The sequence below is a fragment of the Panthera onca genome, chromosome A3 (genome assembly GCF_046562875.1).
Source record: "Panthera onca isolate mPanOnc1 chromosome A3, mPanOnc1 haplotype 2, whole genome shotgun sequence".
In the NCBI taxonomy this organism is placed as follows: domain Eukaryota; kingdom Metazoa; phylum Chordata; class Mammalia; order Carnivora; family Felidae; genus Panthera; species Panthera onca.
The window spans coordinates 78,628,381-78,648,696 of NC_138341.1; the positions used below are offsets into that span (position 1 = coordinate 78,628,381).

General features: G+C 40.5%; 1 protein-coding gene across 8 annotated transcripts in view; it reads left to right on the forward strand.

Annotated features, from left to right (window-relative positions):
- VWA3B (von Willebrand factor A domain containing 3B) overlaps nt 1-20,316 on the forward strand; it is a 204,978-nt gene that overhangs the window by 86,464 nt on the left and 98,198 nt on the right. For all 8 annotated transcript variants that reach the window (XM_060608050.3, XM_081795290.1, XM_060608041.3 and 5 more), the window contains 4 exons: nt 5,530-5,726; nt 11,897-12,051; nt 18,765-18,903; nt 20,001-20,132. In XM_060608050.3, the coding sequence (XP_060464033.3) occupies nt 5,530-5,726; nt 11,897-12,051; nt 18,765-18,903; nt 20,001-20,132 (623 nt within the window). The remainder of the gene's footprint in view (nt 1-5,529; nt 5,727-11,896; nt 12,052-18,764; nt 18,904-20,000; nt 20,133-20,316) is intronic.

The following is a 20,316-nucleotide window of genomic DNA, read 5'->3' on the forward strand; positions in this document are numbered from 1 at the left end:
TCTCAGTAGCCAGTTGCAGGTCTTGCTTGGGGTTTAAACATTCTTTCTGCAGCTGCCTCATTCACAGCCCACATATAAAGCAAAAATTTTTCAGTTTCCTTCTTTCAGAATCAGGCAGAGGAGAAGGTAAGGGAAATGGGGACTGCTGTCTTGGAGAGGGCGTTAGCTCCTCTCCCACCTCCTGTCCACTGTTGGTGCTTTTTTGTCTTTGTTTTTATGTCTGCTTCTTTCTTGCCTTTTTGTTTTTTCAATTTCCTTTCCCTCCCACTTCCCCCCACTGAGGATTATAGGAATTAGAGACACTTAGTGTTACAATCATTTTTCCTCTGGTTTACAAATAAGTTGGGTAAGCCATGGAACCCTTCTTTTCCACAGACATTTTGCTTTGATTTTCACAAGCATTAAAGGAGGAAGTAAAAATCATTTCATGATATTCCAGAGGAGAAAGGGCCTAGGATTCACGGTCCACTCAGGGCCTACTCTATAACTGTACATTTGGCTCCGTTCCGTATTAGAGATGTGACCCCATCGCTGCATCTCTTTGTTCCCAGGCCTTCGTAACCCTTGGTATGTGCATAACCCCTGGGGCACTCCAGAGAACAGTTACCCAAACCTGCCCTGCAAGGCCAGGTGGTGCAGAATATTTCTGGGTTACCCTTCTCTGTCCCTGCATCCCCTTCTCCTCTTTTTTGGCTCTCTGGCAGTGCCAGGCAAATATGCTCAGCACATGGTGCTATCACAGCTGTAGAATGGAAAATGTCATGTTAGTCAGCAAGTACAGTGAACAGAGAGCATGTCTGCCCAGAGACAGATATGTCTCTCGAGCCATGCTTTCAAGACATCTCCTGGGTGCCCACCCAGGCAGGCTTCATCGTCTCTCTCACCTGCAGATAGTCCTTGGTCCAGCAGCTGCCATCTGCTGAGCCGGCTCACATGTCTGACAGGCAGGCAGCTGGATTTCTTATCCTTAACAGTTGCCACCTTTCTTCTTCCCTCCCTCCCAGCTGTTCATAATTCCTTCCTTCATTCCCTGCCTGTCCCCCTCCTTTCCTTGTTTCTGTTGAACATCGCTTTCAGCTTCTTCTGAACCTTTCCTTTTCAACTAATTCACAGCATCCTTTGCCAATGCCACTTCCCATGGGGCAGCCAAGTGTTGGCTTAGTGTCTCATGACACTCATAATAGGGATGCTGGGAAGTGTGTACCAAATTGTGGTCTATCAAATATAAGCCCTCCCAAATGTTCTATGCAGAAAGGGTTCTGGGACCAAATAACTGTAGGAAATACTATTTATGTCTCTACCCATGGTGAGGCCCACTGCTGATTCCTGTAACAAAGGCTCATACAAGTCCTGTGATGAAGACCCGATTGAAACTTTATTTTCAAACTCCCTAAACTTTTTGCTAAGAAACGCTCTTTCTGAGTGATAGCCACCGACATGCAGGGTAAATAGTGTTTGTGGACCGTAGTGCGAGAAACGCTGAACTTGATGCTCTCAGAGGTCGGTGTCAGATATAGAGCTCTAGTTTATTCATTAGCTGATGGTTTGCTTGAAAGGCACATGAACCTCGCATGGCAGGAATGTGGTGCTGGACAAGTCCTCTTCAGTGGAGGAGGATGAGCATATCAGTCAGGGATCTGCACAGAAACAGAACCAATAGGATGTGTGTGTGTGTATAGTGTGTGTGCGCATTTGTGTGTGCATGTGTGCATGTGTATACAAAAAGAGGTTGAGATAGAGATTGAGGGAGATTCAAGGAATTGACTTGAATGAGTATGGAAGCTAGAAAGTCCAAATTGCAGGACAGACCAGACAGGCCACCGCCCTCATGAGCTGGTTTTGCATTTCAGGTCCCAAGGCAGTCTGCTGTCCGAATTCCCCTTCCTCAGGGGACTTCAGTCTCTTTCCTATTAAAGGCTTTCGACTGAATGGAGATGGCCCTCTCATGATATGGAGGGTAATCTGTTTTACCCAAAGTCTACTGATTAAAATGTAATCTCAGGGCACCTGTGTGGCTCAGTTGGCTAAGTGTCTCACTTCGGCTCGGGTCTGATCTCACCATTTGTGAGTTCGAGCCCCGCATCAGGCACTGTGCTGATAGCTCAGAGCCTGGAGCCTGCTTTGGCTTCTGTGTCTCCCTCTCTCTCTCTGACCCTCTCCTGCTCACACTCTGTGTCTCTCTCATTCAAAAATAAATAAACATTAAAATGTTAATCTCACCTAAAAATACTTTCATTGAAACATCTAGAGTAATCTTTGACCAAATATCTGGGTACCATGGCCTGCCAAGTTCACACATTAGGATAACCATCACCATAAGGAGAGCAGTTATGATGGTGATAAATCCTTGATGGCCATGAGCCGCTACAGAACTACACCTTGGGGGGAGGAAGGGGCACAGATAAATGGTACCCGTTTTGTCTTTTTGATGTGGCCCTGGCTAGTGATGTTTCAAAAGTACTGGCCAGTAGATCCTGCTCATTAAAACATGTTTTGAGATCGACAAGTAGGATGGAGAGGACCAGGCACATTATAGATGGCATAGATGTGGTCTGCCATGTGCTTCTCCTGCAAGTAACTGAGAGAAAATCTTTAGCAATCTGTCACATGGAATAGGATGAGCTGTGAGCTCACAGCTCTAATAAATGAAAGTATTATCCTAAGCTCTGTGGGTGAGAATTTATGTAACACTTTTAATTAGGATAACTGCAGGGGAATGGAAAGAACTCTCTAGTAAGTGACTCTAATGAATGGATAATGCCCTTCTCTTCCCACCTGGGGAAGATGAGGCTCAGCCACTAATTAGTGTAATTAGCACTGAAAGTGGAAAGATTTACTCCCTTTTTCTCCTTTCTTAATCATTGGAGCACCTAGGCTCTTTGTTTTTGCATTCCTGGCTGCCCCTTCTTTCCTTTATGAAGTTCAAATTGCTTTGGAGTTTTCCTTGAGTCCCCATCAAAGTGACTGTATCGCCTGTTCCTGGGTGAAGCTTAGAGTCAAAGTTAGTCTCTGGCTCTTTAAAATCCCTTACTGGTTTGATGTATTTTTAGGAAGTCCTTTTATGGTAAGCTTGAATTTATAATTGAGAAAAGGCTCTTGTCTTTTTAAAAGAAGGCAACCCCTTGGGGCAACTGGGTGGCTCAGTCAGTTAAGCGTCCAACTCTTGATTTCAGCTCAGATCATGATTTCAGCTCAGATCATGATCTTGTAGTTCACGGGTTTGAGCCCTGCATTGGGGTCTGTGCTGACAGCTGAGAGTCTGGTTGGGATTTTTCTCTCTCCCTCTCTCTCTGAATAAACTTTAAAAAAGAGAAGACAACCCCAAAACAGAGCAGAAACATGTGCTAATTTGTGTGTTGCTATCAATGGACATAACTGAATGAAAATTTTATTTCCTACTACACCTGTTAATCAGAAAGAAGGAAGGAGGATAAAGTAGGAAGAAAGAGGAGACAAAGGCTTAGAATGTAATTAACAATAACTGTGGAAAAATAGTCACTCAAAAGGTTTCTCCAAGGAGACTGATCCCACTGACAAAAATGGCTCTGTTCTCTTTGCTGTTTCCCTGAGATGCAGGAAAACAGGAGAGCCTTGGGGATGAGAAGCCCTAGGGAACCTCTGATTTGAGTTCCCTGGACAGGGTATGAAGATGCTTTGTGAATCACATAGAAACCAACTGCTGGTAACTGGGGACAGTGTGCAAAGGGGCTTTTGGTGCCAGATTGGTTTAAAGTTCAAAAGCCAAAATCAAACTTCTTTGAGAAAGTCTGGTTCTAGAGGGTTTAAGTGCATTATTTAAAAGGTGTTCTATTAAAATCTGAGGACATGGCTCACATATAGTATTGCTTGGCAGATCCTTTACATACTATTGAGAAACAGTTGTCTCTAAAGTGTTTTATTTCGTCAAATGCTATTCTAATTTTATATTCCCTTAAATATAATAATGGATAAGTATGGGTAATATTTTGTTGCCCTAATATTGAGTGCTTCTTTTTCATTAAAAGTGTCCTTGACCTTGAATCTATGTCTGATAGAAGTGTAACTGGTGGAGTCACCAAATCATAATTTAGAAAGCTCTTTCTACCTTACAGTAGTTGTAAATCTTGGTTGCACAGTACTATCACCATGGGAGCTTTGAAAAATCTCAATATCCAGACCAATTAAAGCAGAATCTAAGGGGTAGGGCTCAGGTATCAGTACTTTACAGAACTCAGAGGATTCCACTCTGCAGGGTTGAAAACCACTTATCTAAGTGGAAGTAAACTTTTAGGGCTAGTAGACCTACTATGCAGTGGTACATGTTATAAAAAACTGCTTCTTTGCCCAGCACCCCCTCCTGGTACCTCCTAGGGCTCTGCTGGTCTCAATGGGGCTAAGAGCTAGTCCTTTCTGCCTTCCTTCCAGTGGCAGGCAGGTGAATGTTTGCCAGTGCACTCCCTGGAATAAAAAAGCTCTGATTTCCAGATTCTGTAAATACTCCCAGCATGGTCAATTTTTTCCTACCAGTGTGCTTCTAGGGAGCATGGAGTTGGGAGGAGAGGTGTACAGTTAGCTTCCATCGGCTAGTGCAAGCCTGCTCCGGAAACGAGTGCCTCCTTCTCAGCTTCAGATTTGCCCACACCCAGATACTCCTGTCTCCTTTAGGTGGCACTAGTAGTTTGAGCCACCTGGATGAATACTTTTCTGTTGTATGGTGTTCTGACCAGCTAACAGAGCACCCCCCACCCCCCACTTAAAGAGTATAGATAATCTTTGGAAAATGGCAAAGGAATGTGCTAAGGCTGGGGATATTTGGGCACTTAGCTTTCTGGATTATACTTTAACCTGTGAGCCTGACTAGGGTGAGCTATAGATACAGCTATAGGTGCCTGAGCTGACTATATGAGGTTTCTGAGCCTGCTGATTTGAGGGCCAGGCTCTGAATCAGAATACATTTGCCAAAGTTAATAGGGGAGCTCCTGAGAGACAGGCTTCCAGCCTTCTGTGGTTGACTGACTTCTACCTCAACACAGGTTACATACCCCTAATTCTCACCCCCACTCATCAAAAAAAACTTTCGCATAACTTTTCTCATTGAATCGCTTCAACACATTTAGGAAGGCCAAACAGATGCTATCTTCCATCTGCAGGTAAGCAATTCTGTGGAAGCTCAGAGAGGTTAAGTGCAGTGACTCATCCAAGTCTGAGCAATTTGCCCGAGCTAGTAAGTGGTGGAGCCATGACTTGAACCCAGAGCTTCTGACCCCAAGTTTAATGCTCTCCTGACACATGGCCTTGGTCTGCCAGCCATCTCCCATACGCATGGGGTAGGCAACTTAGGTAAAGGAAGAAATGAGATGAAAAGTAGCAGATCCCTGCCTTCCAGTCTGGTGAAGTAATTCTTTGCCAGTCCTGTTTAGAAAGCATGCTTCCTGAAATGAATGTGACCTAACAAAATATGTTCCCGCTTGCTAAATATTAAGTTGGGGGTGAAATATAAATGGCTTGCAAAATATGAATGGCACTGATGAACTGTAATTCCACAAATAGAATCAGGAGCAACCTCTGTAGAGAATGAATCAAATCCAGAGAACACCTGGGACTCCAAGAAGTGGCTACAGAAATATGGCTTGAAAGCCCAGGGGCTATCCTTTTATGACGTCCTTGCTGACTGCTCCTTCCGCCATGCTGATGGAGTCGTTGATGTAAAAGCCAAACCAGGAAATGAGTCTGTGCAGACTAGTGCGGTAAGTGAAGTGAACTCCTGGGCATGGCTGTGGGCTTCCTTTGATGCCCTGGATGGGTGAGGCCCCCCTCAGACTAGAACCCAGGGCAAGACCAAGGTTGAAAGGCAGCATGGAGGGAAACCAGCTTGGGTTTCCACGAAGGAAGATGGCTTTGTGCTTCCCATGTTACACTTCACTGAACACCACTTGGGGACGTGGAGACCATGGTTTCTGAATATAAGTAGATTACACAATAATGGTACATAAGCCAGGAGCTGGCATTATGAGTCTCAGAATTATTCAACCTTGTCAGTTATTCACCTTTTATTGGTGAATTGGATGGTGAAAATGCCCAAAGCAGGGAGTTCTATGGTCCTCTTATATTGTTACTCTCTTAAAGATATATTAGTCTAGTGGCTACCAGCCAGTATTTAGTGGATTCCCCATAAATATAAAAAGAAATTCTCTTAAGAGATTATGGCACTGGACAGGTGTATATTGAAAACTTTCAAAAGGTGGTTCCATTGTGTCAATGGCTCTGGAAGGAACATAGCTTCTCAAAATGCTTGACTCTGGCTCACAATCAAAGGATAATTAGGTTCCTAAACTTCAGCATGCTTGAGTCAGTGAGTTTGAGGGAGGGCCCAGATGATGCTGAAGCTACTGGTCCAGGGGCCACACTCTGCAAAACACTGATGTGTAGACAGTACCCAGAAGATAGTCAGAAGTTTAGAATTATGGAAAGACTAAAAAGTATCACAATAGGAAACAGAAAATCAGGATAAAATGAATATTCCAAATTTGTAAAACTGAAGGAAAACTCTTTTAGAAGATAGTAAAGGCCCATACTCTGAAGTGAAAATCAAAATGTGAGCAACAAAGCAGATGTGCCAGTAGCGGCAGCCCAGGAGAGACCACTGGAGAGGAAATCAAGGTCCTCCAATGCACCGTCACTTTATGTATTTTCTAAGGCTCTGATTCAATGTCATGATCACTGAGATGTCTGTCCATCCTACAGAGGTAAAACCCCAGTGTGTTTGCCACTCCTTTAGGCTGGCTGGCCACTGGGTTCTGTGCGTCCTCCTGAGGAAGGGCTCTTTCCGTGGGGGCTACATTAACCACACGATGTGGTGTTTTAGCCTTCTTAGTGCCGTGTGTTTACAGTGAACTACAAGGAGGAAAATGTAAAAATTGGATGAGAGAAATGCAGAATTGACAGAAGACTTGTGTCCTAGGAGTTGTGTCCCCTACACTGGGATGTGGAGTAATTGCCATATTGCAGGGAAATTTCATTTGTGAGTTTCTCCCCCAGCACAGTTTTCTGATTTTGTAGTCATTATTCAGTAATGTTATTAGTTCAGGAAATCATATGTTATTGTATGTAATCTAATCATATGTAGATTTTCATTTTTTAAATACATTAGGCCCTGGATATTTAGAAATATCAATCCATGTCAATTTGAACATAGCTCACTGTGAGCTGGTGACAATGTGGTATGTTCAAGTCCTCTCTAAAACTGATTTCTCCTTATTTTTTCTTGACAATTTAAACAAAATCTTATGGGGACAGGTTGAAGAGTCTGGCTTATAAATGGGGAATTTTACCTCAAATTTCTTGTGCTAAAAATAATACAGTAGAAGTTGAGAAGTGTACAGTACAGTTATCTCCACAAATATTGATGGAAAAGGGATAATTTTATTTGCAGTATTTGGGGCCACAAGCTATCTGGATTTGTACCTAAAATTGAATTGTGTGTGAGGTAGGGAGATGCCCAGTAGAGGTTACCTTCTTTCTTTTTCTTTTCTTTCTTTTTTTTTTTAATTACAAACACTGTGAATCAGAAATGAGCATTTATGGAATGCCTGTGGGCTTTATATGCAAGGTGAGTATTTGTGCTCTCATAGCACACATGAGAAGACAAAGTCACAAGGCCTCTAAGAGGTTACATCATGAGATGGCAGGGTTTGAACTATCTGCTGGGACCTTACACTGCTTTTCCCATTCTGACACTCTGCTGTCTGACACCCGTATTCATGTAACATATGGTCTGGTGTGTTTCCATCTGGGAGTGCATAAGGCACAGTTAGAAGGCCATGTTTTGGGATTGAGACTAGGGAGAACTCTTGAGGGATAAGAACATGGTGAGAATGAGAGAGGGGACATCTTTCTCCTTCCATCCTTATGTTGTGGTTGACATGTGGTTCCCCTGTCTGCCTGTCTTGGGAACATCAAGACTGATCTCATCATGCCCTTCATCCATGTTCATATCATTCACCACCAGACTTCTCAATCCTCATTCCCATCTCTGAGTTTCCTCCATTCCTCCCTGACTCCTAAATTCCCTCCACTGTGCCCCATGGAACTAGAAGATATCAGTACACCCACTGTAGCGTCAAGTGCTCTGCAGTGTTCTCTTTGCCTGCTTGTCTGGGTTTTCTCTCGAGGACCCCGGTTTCTCTCCCATTCTCCTTGGACCTGTGGGTGGGAGAGGTGGGTGCTGTCCTTCCTTATTCCTTGTTGCTGTTTCTTGATCATTCTCCCTCTGTCTTCCCATGTCATCAGAATGTACCACCCATGACACTTCCTATGGCTGACATTTTCTGACTCCCAGGTTACCCCCATCATTAATTGAAGATTGTAGCTTGTGACTTGCTGTCACTGGATCCAACCATTTTTTAATGTTAATCCCATGAAAATGACCCTTCTTACACTCTGGCCTTTCATTTCTCTGACCTCCTCTTTTCCGGTGACTTTCTCCTCCACCCCATCTCTACCAATCCTGCCATAGGCATCCCCTTGACCTTGTCATTACAAATAACTCTTCCATCATAACCCACATAAATCAGTTCCAAAGGTCCCACTTTTTGACCTCTTTTTTTAAGGTCATTTCCTCTACTACCTAATTCCAATCTTTCAACTCACTGGGATTATATAATTTGTTATTTCTACTCCCTGTTGTCTGTTCTCTCTATCCTTTTGTCCCTCTTGTACATGCTCAGCTACTTTTCCTCTCTTAAATTATTATTCTCATCTGGCAAAACCCCAACCCTGGTTAAATCCACCTCTCTGCCTTTTCTGCATTATAGCTGTGCATCTGACTACAGCAGAAGAAACCAGAGAAAAGCACATAGCCACGGTACCTGGCTTCCCTTTAAATTCATGACCTCTAACTTCATGAATCTCTCCATGAAGAACCTCATGGATCTCTTGTGCTGTCCACCAATCCGCCTGTAGTTTTCCAATCCACTCAGATGCTCATTCTCCAAGATGTCTACTCTTTTTTCCTCAAACTTCAAACACCATCTCCTCTTAGCTTACTCTAAGCTAGTGACCTTGCTTCCCATTTCATTGAACATTGGAATGAATATTCATGAATATCCACTTCCGTATCTACAAATCCCCAGCATTTGTGCCTGTGTGTTCTACCCATATTACTTCCAGGGTGGCTAAATTGTCCTCACTTCTGTCTATGGTCAACCCTTCCATGGGTGCACTGATCCCTATTTGCCATTTACTCATTTGCCCCCTTTCTATTCTGTATCATCATTATTACCCTTATTTCTGCATCTTTCCTATCAGCACACAAATATGGTGTTTTCTCTCATCTTAAAAATATAGGATTTTGATCCCCATACTTGTCTCTGCTTCTGCCTCATTTGCCTCATTTCTCTGTTCCTTTGTAGAATCGAACTCCTCAAGAGTTGTATATGTTCCCTTTCTCTAGTCTTGCAATTCTCCCATGCCCTCTTGAATGTACTCCACTTCAGCAAGGCCCCCTCTCCACCAAAACCCTCTCTTTCCAGGGATATGTGTATTACTAAATCCAGGGGTCAGTTCTCAGTCCCACTCTTACTTGACCTACTATCAACATTTCATATAGTTGGTTACTTCCTTGAAATTCATTTGCTTGCAGAAAACACTGTTCTGTTTTCCTCTTACCTCACTGGCTATTCTTTGTTAGTGTTCTTTGTTACTTCTTTCCCATGTTCCCAGCCTCTAAATGCCAGAGGGCCTCAAAGTGCAGTCCTTGGACCTCTTCTCTCTCTGTACCCATTCTCTACTTGATCTCATCAAGTCCTGTGGCTTTTAATACTGTGTGCATGCTGGTGACTTCCACATTTAAATCTCCAGCCCTGAGTCCTTCCCTTATCTCCACCTGGCTACTTGCCATGTCAATGGGATGTCTGATAGGCACCTTGAACCTAGTACATCAGACACCAGATTCAGATTTTCCCATTCAAGGCTACTCTTCTCATAATCTTCCTCCCATAAATTCATTGCAACTCCATTTTTGTAGTTCTGTGGGCTGAAAACCGTAGTGTCATCCCAAATTCCTCTCTTTTCTCCCACACCCACATCTGACCTCTCATTAAATGCTGTCAGTTCTGTCTTCATAATATGTCTGTAACTCAGAATCCAACCACTTCTCACCACTTCTGATACTACCCTGGTATGGACCTGCTTCTGTCCTTGACCCTTTATGGTCTGTTCTCAACAGAGTAGCCAGAGTAACCTTCAAAATGATATTTTTATAATTAAATTTTAAAATTGTAAATAAAACTTAAAACTATGAATTCTGTCACTTCTCTAAGAGAGTAGATCTTAAAATAGATCACAAGAAAAAATCTGTAACTATGTGTGGTGATGGGCATTACTTATTTATTGTGGTAATCATTTTGTAATATATCCATATATCAAATCGTATTGTATACATAATATAATATGTCCATTATATCTTAATTAAAAAAATTTGTCTCTTGTCATGCTTAAGTTCTTGGATAGTTCCTTTTTCACTCAGAGGAGAAGCCAGAGTCACTTCCATTAGCCAGTAGGCTTTACGGAGTCTGCATCTGGCTCTCTTCCTCATATTGCCCTAGCATCATCTCACCCCTTACTCTTGCTCACTGTTTGGACTACACCAGCCTTCCTAAAATTCTACAGACATGCTAGGCACACACTTACTCTTACCATAGGGTTTTGGCACTTGCTGAGTCCTCAAGCTTCCCCCAGATCTCCATATGGCCACACTTTTTGTTCCTGCTGGTCTTTGCTCATATTTTACCTTCTGTTTAAGGCTTTCTTTTTTTTTAGGTTTTAACTTCTTTGGAGCACCTGGGTGGCTTAGTCAGTTAAGTGTCCAACTCTTGATTTTGACTCAGGTCATGATCTCACAGTTTCACGGGTTCGAGTTCCATGTCAGTCTCTTTGCTGGCAATGCATGGTCTGCTTGGGATTTCTTTATCTCTCTCTGTCTCTCTTTCTCTCTTTCTCTCTCTCTCTCTCTCTCTCTCTCTTTCTCTCTCTCTTTCTCTCTCTCTCTTTCTCTCTCTGCCCTGCCTCTGCTTACACTCTCTCTCTCTTGAAATAAACTTAAAAAAAAAACTTCTCCATCCCCTCCATCCCCTGTTCTTTATTCTCCTTCCTTATTTTTCTCTATAGCATTTGTCACCATCTGACCTGCTGTATGATTGTTTATTATCTAGCTCTTTCCCTGTAATGTGAGCTCCATGAAGGCAGGAATTTTGGTCTTTGTGGTTTCTAGTGCTGCTGCCTAGAAGATTGTATTGCTGGTGACATGGAGTTGTGCTTGATAAATTCATAAATCAGTTGAGTGAGCTCTATGTGTGGGAAGCCATTGTCCTCAGACCAGTTTTGTATGTACCAGTAGAGGATGCTAGGTGTAGAATGGGTTTCTTGGCTACTTTTCTTCATTTGGGGCTGGGAGTAATAATGGAAAGATTTTTTGTGTGTGAATCTTAAGTCCCACCTCCTCCAGAGAGTCCTACTGACCCTCTAGTCCTTGAGAACTCTTTCTTCTTTGTCAGATTGCCTAGTTATTATTGTCTCAACCTAGCACCAGGTGCTGGGTGTCTAGTGCTCTGCCTTCCTAACTTTCTGCGTGTGGGTGCATGCGTGTGAGCATGTGCATACAGTGTCTCCCTGCTGGAAACATTATCTTCTCTGGGGCACAGATGAGACTGCACATGTTTTTCTGACTATCATTCATGACATCTGGCACAGGGCTCCATATAGAGTAGGCCCCAGTACATGTTGGTTGAACCAGCAGTTGAATGATTTTACCATGGGAGTGAGTGCTAGGAGCTGTATAAATAAGGCAGAGATGGGGTGCCATCTGGAGATTTCTTCTTTGAATGGTCTGAATGGCTTCTGTCCTTTGTCCTTTATTTAGGATACCAACAAGAAGACAGTCCATGCAAAATACTGCAGCAGATTTGTCCATGCACCCTGGAAGGATGGGAGCTTGGTCCACGTCTGCATTACCAAAGAGAAGTGTACCTGGTACAGTGAGAGAATCCACACAGTCCTTGCTCAGATTCAGAAGAGGTTGGTAAATTTGCAGGAGGGTACAAGTGGTCTAGTTGCCCTTGAAACTAAAATCTGTGACTTCTCTGTAAATGCTTAACCACAAAAAACAGCCAATTAACATTGTTATGTCAGGGTTGCCATCTGATGGTTTGCTCGTGGCTTTTTGTTAGTAATAAAGGGGAATGTTTGGATCCAGATTCCAAGCTGCTTTGATTCCAAGCAGACTTTTTAAAAAAGACAGCAAAGAAATGTGTCATTATGTTGGTTGTACATCACTATAGGAGGCTAAGGAATGCTTCTGCTCATGTCTTGCATTTTTTGTGGGCCACAAACATATTGCAAATTGTATTACACCTGTCCTCTGTACTTGGATATTACATTTCAAGGCAACTGTTAACAATGTTGTGGAGTATTTTAATACAATGGAATAATGTATATTCAGCTAAAAATAACTTCATGTGGTCCTTGTCAACCTTGCTGGTTCTTAAAATCTGCCAGTGCTAATGCATCTGAGGTACTAATGCTGTGACCTCAGCATCAGTCCCATGGGGATGATCTACCTTAATGCTTTCACCTCCCTGATGCCAGAGGACAGCTTTAGACCACAAAGACCAAATCCATTTAGGTGCATGGCCTCTGAGGTCAGATGGAGCTGGATTATAATACCAGCTCTGCCACTTTCTGTGTGACCCTGGACAAGTTAGTTAATGTCTTTGTGCATTGGTTTCTTCATTTATAAAGTGGGAATGATAATGCGATTTACAAATATGCCCTATGGATTATAGAGTATAGACTAGTACTCAATGGGCAGTAACCACTTGAAAATGAGAGTTCCTTCCATCCTTCTATGTTTTCTGCTATAAAATCACAAGCTGCAGACAACTGTGTGCATAATATTAACTCTTCAGAGCCCCAGTTTCTTAAAACCCAACTGGCAGTGGGTAACTTAGAACAAGTAATCCTTGTGTCTGGAGTCTTCTGTTTCTTGTTTTGGGGTTGACTTTTGGGGACAGTAGTTTGGACTTCAGGTCTGGGGAAAAAGGATGCTGTTTAAGACACTCCACTTGGTACCTGCCAGATCTATTTGTCCATCTCCACCCACCAAGTGTTAGGGGTTGTTGGGAACTTCTCTCCTCTTTTCTATTCTCCAGAAGTCTTTGTGGAGAGTTGGTATCATCTCTCCCTTAAATGTATGTAGAATTCACTACTGAAACAATCTGGGTCTGTAGTTTTTCTTTGTAGCAAGGTTTTTAATTATGTATTCCATTTCTTCACATACACATAGAACTGATGTTAGTAATTTATGTTATCTTTATTTTAAGCCTGGTTGGAGATTATCCATTTTATTGATCTTTTCAAAGAACCAGGTTTTGGTATCAGTGGGTTTTTTTTCTCTGTATGGTTTTCTCCTTTTGGTGCCATTGATTTCTACTCTTTATTATTTCCTTCTTTCTCCTTACTTTTAAGTTTCTTAAGATGGATGCTTAGAGATTTGAGAACTTTCTTTCTAATATAAGCATTTAAATTTTCTTGGGGTATTGCTTTAGCTGCCTCTCACATTATGTTGTATTTCATTACATTCACTTAAAAATATTTTGCAAATTTCCCTTATAATTCTTCTTTGAACAAAGGTTATTTAGAAATATGTTGTTTACTTCTCAAGTATTTGTGGATTTTCCTGATAGCTTTTAATTGCACTATGGACGGAGGGATACTGTATGGCTTTAGTTCTTATAAGTTTATTGAGACCTATTTTGTTGCCCAGGATATGAAGAAAAACTACATATTCTGCTTTTGTTGGGTGGAATATACTATAAATATCTCAGTTCAAGTTGATTGATAGAGTTGTTTCAGTCTTCCATATCATTACTGACTTTTTTATTTAAATTGTTCTACAAATTGTTGAGAGAAGAGCACTGAAATCTCTAGCTATAGTTATGGATTTGCCTGTTCTTTTTTCAATTCTGTCATTTTTTCCTTCATGTATTTTGAAACTATTAGTAGGTGTATGTACAGTTACGGTTGTTATGTCCTCTTGATGAATGAATTCCTTTAATATTATTAAGTGTCCCTTTTTATCTCTGGCAGTATTCCTTTTTCTGAAATCCTTTCTGAAAGGATTTTTCTGAAATCCTTTTGATTTCTGGACAAATCTGCTTTGTCCAGTATCAATAGAGCTGCTCCAGTGTGTTTTTTTTTTTTAATATATGAAATTTATTGTCAAATTGGTTTCCATACATCACCAGTGCTCATCCCAACAGGTGCCCTCCTCAATACCCATCACCCACCCTCCCCGCCCTCCCACCCCCCATCAACCCTCAGTTCTCGGTTTTTAAGAGTCTCTTATGCTTTGGCTCTCTCCCACTCTAACCGCTTTTTTTAGCTCCAGTGTGTTTTGATCATTTTTTGCACGGGTTCTCTTTTTTCTATCTTTTTACCTTTACTTGTTTGTGTCTTATATCGAAATAGGTTTCTTAGAATATATATGGGTATTGTTTTCTAAATCCAATCTATCTCGGCCTTTTAACTCCATATTGTTCTCCAAAACAAATAGACAAGGAAACTAAGATAATACATAATACAGGGAGTAAAAAACAAAAACAAAAAACAAAAATAAAACTTCGGAGAAAACCAACATATTAATATTCTCAGAAAGACAGAAAATATTGCCCTCAGAAAGTTGGAAAATACTGTTATACATACATATAGATATTAAGAATTACAAGAGCTCTTCAAAATATGATAGCCAAAACAAATGATTCAATGGGAGAGCTGGAAGATGAAGGCAGTCTCTCAGAAAGCAACACAAGCATCCTGTGGTTGAGGTTAACATACATGTGTACCTACAAATAGATAGCTTATAGACATATATAAAATGAAGGGGAAATCTCACAAAAAATTTCAGAACTGAGAGACATGTAGTTCCAAACTGAAAGAAAGTTGCAAGGAATGTCTAGAAAATGAGTAAAAAGACCTATCCAGCATACATCATCACAAAATTTTAAATATTAGAGATAAAGAAAAAAAATCCTAAAATCTTCCATTTATCCCCTCCCCAACCTCTGGTTGGATTTTTTTTTGGTTTGTTTCTTTTTATCTGTTGGTTCCTTTCACCCATTTTTCCCACCCTGCCTCTTGGAGTCACCAGTCTTTTTGTTCTCTGAATCTATAAACTTGTTTTTTGTTTTTCTTTTAGATTCCACATATAACAGAGATGATATGGTACTTGTCTTTCTCTGTCTGACTTACCTCACTTAGTGGAATGCCTTCAAGGTCCATCCATGTCATTGAAAATGGCAAGATTTAAATCTTTTTATCGCTGAATGATATTCCACTATATATATATATATATATATAATTTCTTTATCCATTTCTTTATCCATTCATCTGTCAATGGACACTTAGGTTGTTTCCGTATCTTGGCTATTGTAAATAATACTGTAGTGAACATGGGGCTGCATATATCTTTTCAAGTTAGTGTTTTCTTTTTTGGATAAATACCTGGAAGCAGAATTGCTGCAATGTATGGTAGTCCTATTTTTAATTTTTGAGGAATCTCCATGTTTTCCACAGTGGCTGCACCAATTTACAGTCCCACCAACAGTGTACAAGGGCTCCCTTTTCTCCACATCCTCTCCAACACTTGTTATCTTTTGTCATTTTAATAATAGTCATTTCTAATCTCTACCTTTTAATTGGAGTATTAAGATCATTTCCTTAATGTGATTATTTATTTGGTTGGATTTAAATCTAGATCTTGCTATTTGTTTTTTGTCTTACCTGTTCTTCATTCTCTTTTTACTCTTTTTCTACCATCTTTTGTTGGAGAGTTTATGATCCCATTCTATTTCTACCTTTGGCTTATAAACTCTACCTCTTTATTTTGTTTTGTTGTATGTGTGACAGCATTAGCATTTACAGTATACATCTTTAAATTACCACAGTCTACCTTCAAATACTATTTCATTTCATCTATATCATAAAAATCTTATAACTTCAATTCCTCTCTTCTGTCTTTTCTATTGTTGTCCTATACTTTTTTTTTTTTTTTTTTTTTTTAAGTAGGTTTCATGCCTAGTGCAGAGCTCAGTGCAGGGCCTGAACTCAGAATCCAGAGATCAAGACCTGAGCTGAGATCAAGAGTTAGATGCTCAACTGACTGAACCACTCGGGCACCCCTATTATTGTCCTACACCATATTTCCACATATGCTGTAAACCATAATGTATTGTAAATAATCAATTTTTGTATAAATAGATTTAAAATGAGAATTAGTGTATTTTGTATTTATCCACATATTTGATATTTCCGTACCTCTTTATTCTTTATATTTATCCCAGTGCAGGTCTGTTGATAATGAATTATTTCAGCTGTTTTAGTCTGAAAAACTCTTTAATTTCCTTTTGCTTTTGGAATATTTTTTGTTTTGCTTTATATAGAATTGTAGGTTTACACTTTATATTTCAGTACTTTAAAAATCTTTCTCCATTATCTTTTGGTGTGTTTGATTTATGGTGAAAAGTCTTCTGTTATTTTTATGTCACCTCTGGATGCTTTTAAGACTTTTTTCTTTATCATTGGATTTCAAATTATATTATGATGTGTATTGGTGGTTTTCTTTTTTTCCATTTTTCTTCTTTTTGGGTTCTTTGAGCTTCTTGTATATATTCATATATTGTTTTATCAAAATTGGAAACATTTGGCCGTATTTTTCCAAATATTTTTCCTGTTTCCCTCTTTCTCCTTTTTCTTAGTTTCTACATATATGTTAGACTCCTTGACATTGTTCCATGAGTTGTTTATTCTCTACTTTTTGTTTTTTCTCTGTTTTCATTTTATTATTTTTATTTATTTTTAAAAATGTTTTTATTTTTGAGAGAGAGAGAGAGAGAGACAGTTTGTGAGCTGGGGAGTGGCAGAGAGAGAGAGAGAGAGACATAGAATCCAAAGCAGGCTCCAGGCTCTGAGTTGTCAGCACCGAGCCTGATGCAGGGCTTGAAATCTGCAAGCCATGAGATCATGACCTGAGCCAAAGTTGGATGCTTTATAGACTGAGCCACTCAGGCTCCCCAGTTGTTTTCATTTTAAATTGCAATGTCTTTCTTAATGTTCCCTGATCTTTTCTTCTGCTAGTGTCTGATGTCTATTAATACCATGTAGTATATTTTTCATTTTGGTTATTGTGCATCTCTATAAATTCCCTTTTATATTTTCTATTTCTGTCCTCATTTTGCTTATACTTTACCTTGTTGAAAATATGGATTATGTTTATAATAGGCTATGTAACATCCTTTTCTGCTAATTCTATCATTTGTATTATTTTAGGGTCTGTTTCTGTTTATCTGTTTTTCTTCTGGTTGTAGATCATATTTTCCTGCTTCTTTGTATGCCTGATAATTTTTTACTGAAATGCAGACATTTTGAATTTTACATTGTTGGGTGCTGGATTTTGCTGTATTTTAAAATACATGTTCCATGATGCAGTTATGTTCCTTGAAATCACGTGGATCCCTCTGGGGCTTGCTTGTAAGTTATGTTAACATAGGTCCAGGGCAGCCTTTAGTCTGGGGCTAATTTGGTCCTACTACTAAGGCAATACCCTTATGAGGACTCTACTTGATGTCCCATGTATTATGGAGCCTTTCCCACTCAGGTTGTTTGGAAGATGAACTAGCCCTGGGTAAGCTCTGAGGTGCTGATCTAGTTACTCCTTTATGGTGATTTATTCCTTGGTTTTAGTAGTTTCTTCACATGCATGCCCTGATTATTACTTAGCCAAAATCTTTTTTTTAATATTTCTTTTATTGAGAGAGAGAAAGGGAAAGAGAGAGAGCAAGGGAGGGGCAGAGAGAGAGGGAGACCCAGAATCCAAAGCAGGCTCCAGGCTCCGAGCTGTCAGCACAGAGATCATGAGATCATGAGATCATGACCTGAGCCAAAGCTGGATGCTTAACTGACTGAGCCACCCAGGCGCCCCTACTTAGCCAAAATCTTTAGGGCACTCTCTGCAGATGGCCAGAATGCATTCTTTCTCCTGTTTTCTCTCTCTGTCCATCCCTCCCCACCCCCTCTGCTTCTATGCAGCAACCTCTTCATCAATATTTTGCCCTACAAATTGTAGTTACCTATGCCTTGGTGAACTCTGAACTCAGTTTCAAGGATTTTTTCCCTCTGCCTTTCCCCTTACCCCAGGTCTCGCCTTGAACTTAATTTACATCCTGTTATGGGAGTCTGAGATCCCATCACAGAAGTAGTCCTTCTCCAACTGCCTGATGCTTAGTTATTATAGGGATCTGGGGTTGCTTGATATTGTCTATAAGCTTCACTGAAGCTTCAGGAATGTGCTGGCATTACTAGCTTGACTGCAGTCAGCAGGGTTAAAAGAACAAATGGTCTGAAGTCACTGAGGGATTGAAACTATCAGATGACAGGAAGTAATTTACTTCTGGCTTTGGGACCCAGTATTGGATTTATTTTTCTGTCCTATTGATTTTCCTAGTTCGGTTTTACATGGATTGATGATGGATAGTGGAGGTGGGGGTGAACAAGGGAGCCAGCTCAAATATAGGATTTTTCACAGGAAACCTTCCAAGTGAGTAATCCACTCACAGAAGATTGTGCATAAACAATATAGTACAGCTTGGCCTCTGTAGATGTATTATTAAGTTCTTAGGAAGACCTGTCATTGCCACAGGCTGTAAAAATTCACTTTCAACCAATTTCCTGCCTAGGATTAAGTGGCTGCAGGATGGAAGTCAAATCCTCTTTGGAAAAGTACGTAATGATTTTGTCTACATCCTCATTGATACATCTCACTCAATGAAGAGCAAACTGGACTTGGTGAAGGACAAGATCATCCAGTTTATACAGGTTAGATGGAGCTGTCAGGTTCATGGATTTGGGGGGCCTTTGTGTCATGAATGCATCTTTAGCAGCCTTCATCTGCATTGGTTCTGCAAGGTGCACAGGTAAGGTCTGCACTCAGGCATCCACAGGGAAGCCACTTCAGATAAAAGCTCTCTTTTGCCAGTTAGAGATTCATCAGTTCTCCTTTGCAAGCAGACCCTTCCCGTGGCAGGGTCTTCTGTAACAGGTGGGATACTAAGGGAGTTTCAGTGTCTATCGCTCCAGGTTTTCTCTATCCTGAAATCTGTGGTGTGCCCACATCTCCATCGTTTTCCAGATGCTCTTCAGCTTGGCATTTTTATTTTAATTTCCAGTGTTTATTAGGGGTGTTGCATGCATTGGCCCCAGAACTGATGTATGGGAGGAGTGTAGGCTGATGGTTAGGAGCTTCCAATTCTTATTCTACCTGTGCTGTGACCCAAGGCAGACTGCTCTGAGTTGTGTGACCCAAGGCAGACTGCTTCCACTTCCTAACTCCTAGAATGGATATAGCGGTACTGTCACAAATGAGTAGTATTGATGTATTACCACAGAAAATAATTGTGGGGAGTGTTCACAAATACAAAATACAGGTTTTATTTCAATAAACCTCTACTGGAGAAATGTGGGTTGGTGGAAGGCAAATAAAAAGGTATGCAACCAAATGCTAGCCTTAACAAAAAGATGATGGCCAAAATGATGATGGCATTTGGGATTTCTTTTCTTTAAGCAGATTGCATTTAGTTTGTGTATGCAGTATACCATTAATGTCAGTATTAAAGACAACATTTAAGGTCATATTATATATAAAAACACACACACATATATATGTGTATATATATATGTGTATATATACACACATATATTCAGACATATATACATTTGTAAAAGCATAATATCCAAACTGTGTATAAATTTTGTTTAAATATTTTCTGAAAAGATTTTCTCTTTTGAATGTAATTTTTAGCTTCCAGATCTGAAAAGAGATTTCATAGTGATTAAAATGTATCAAACTGTGACCTAGCCTAACCTTTTCTTACATCTGAGTGGTGTTTTGGTTAAATAATAATTTTCTCTTACAGGAACAGCTGAAATATAAAAGGAAATTCAATTTTGTACAGTTTGATGCTCAAGCAGTTGCTTGGCAGGAAAAACTTGTTGAAATCAATGAAGATAGTTTGAAAGGGGCTCAGTCCTGGATTAGAAACATCAAGGTAGGAAAGATGGAGACTGGGTGTGGGAGAAGAAGCCTGACTTGATCACCTGCTGAGTTAATTCGTGCCATGGAAATTCTTGAGAAAAGCGTTCTGAGCCCTGAGACAGCAGGGTTTTCACACAGACACTCATTTTGTGTACAATGGTCACATGAATCCAAGCTCATGAGTCACTGTCTTAACA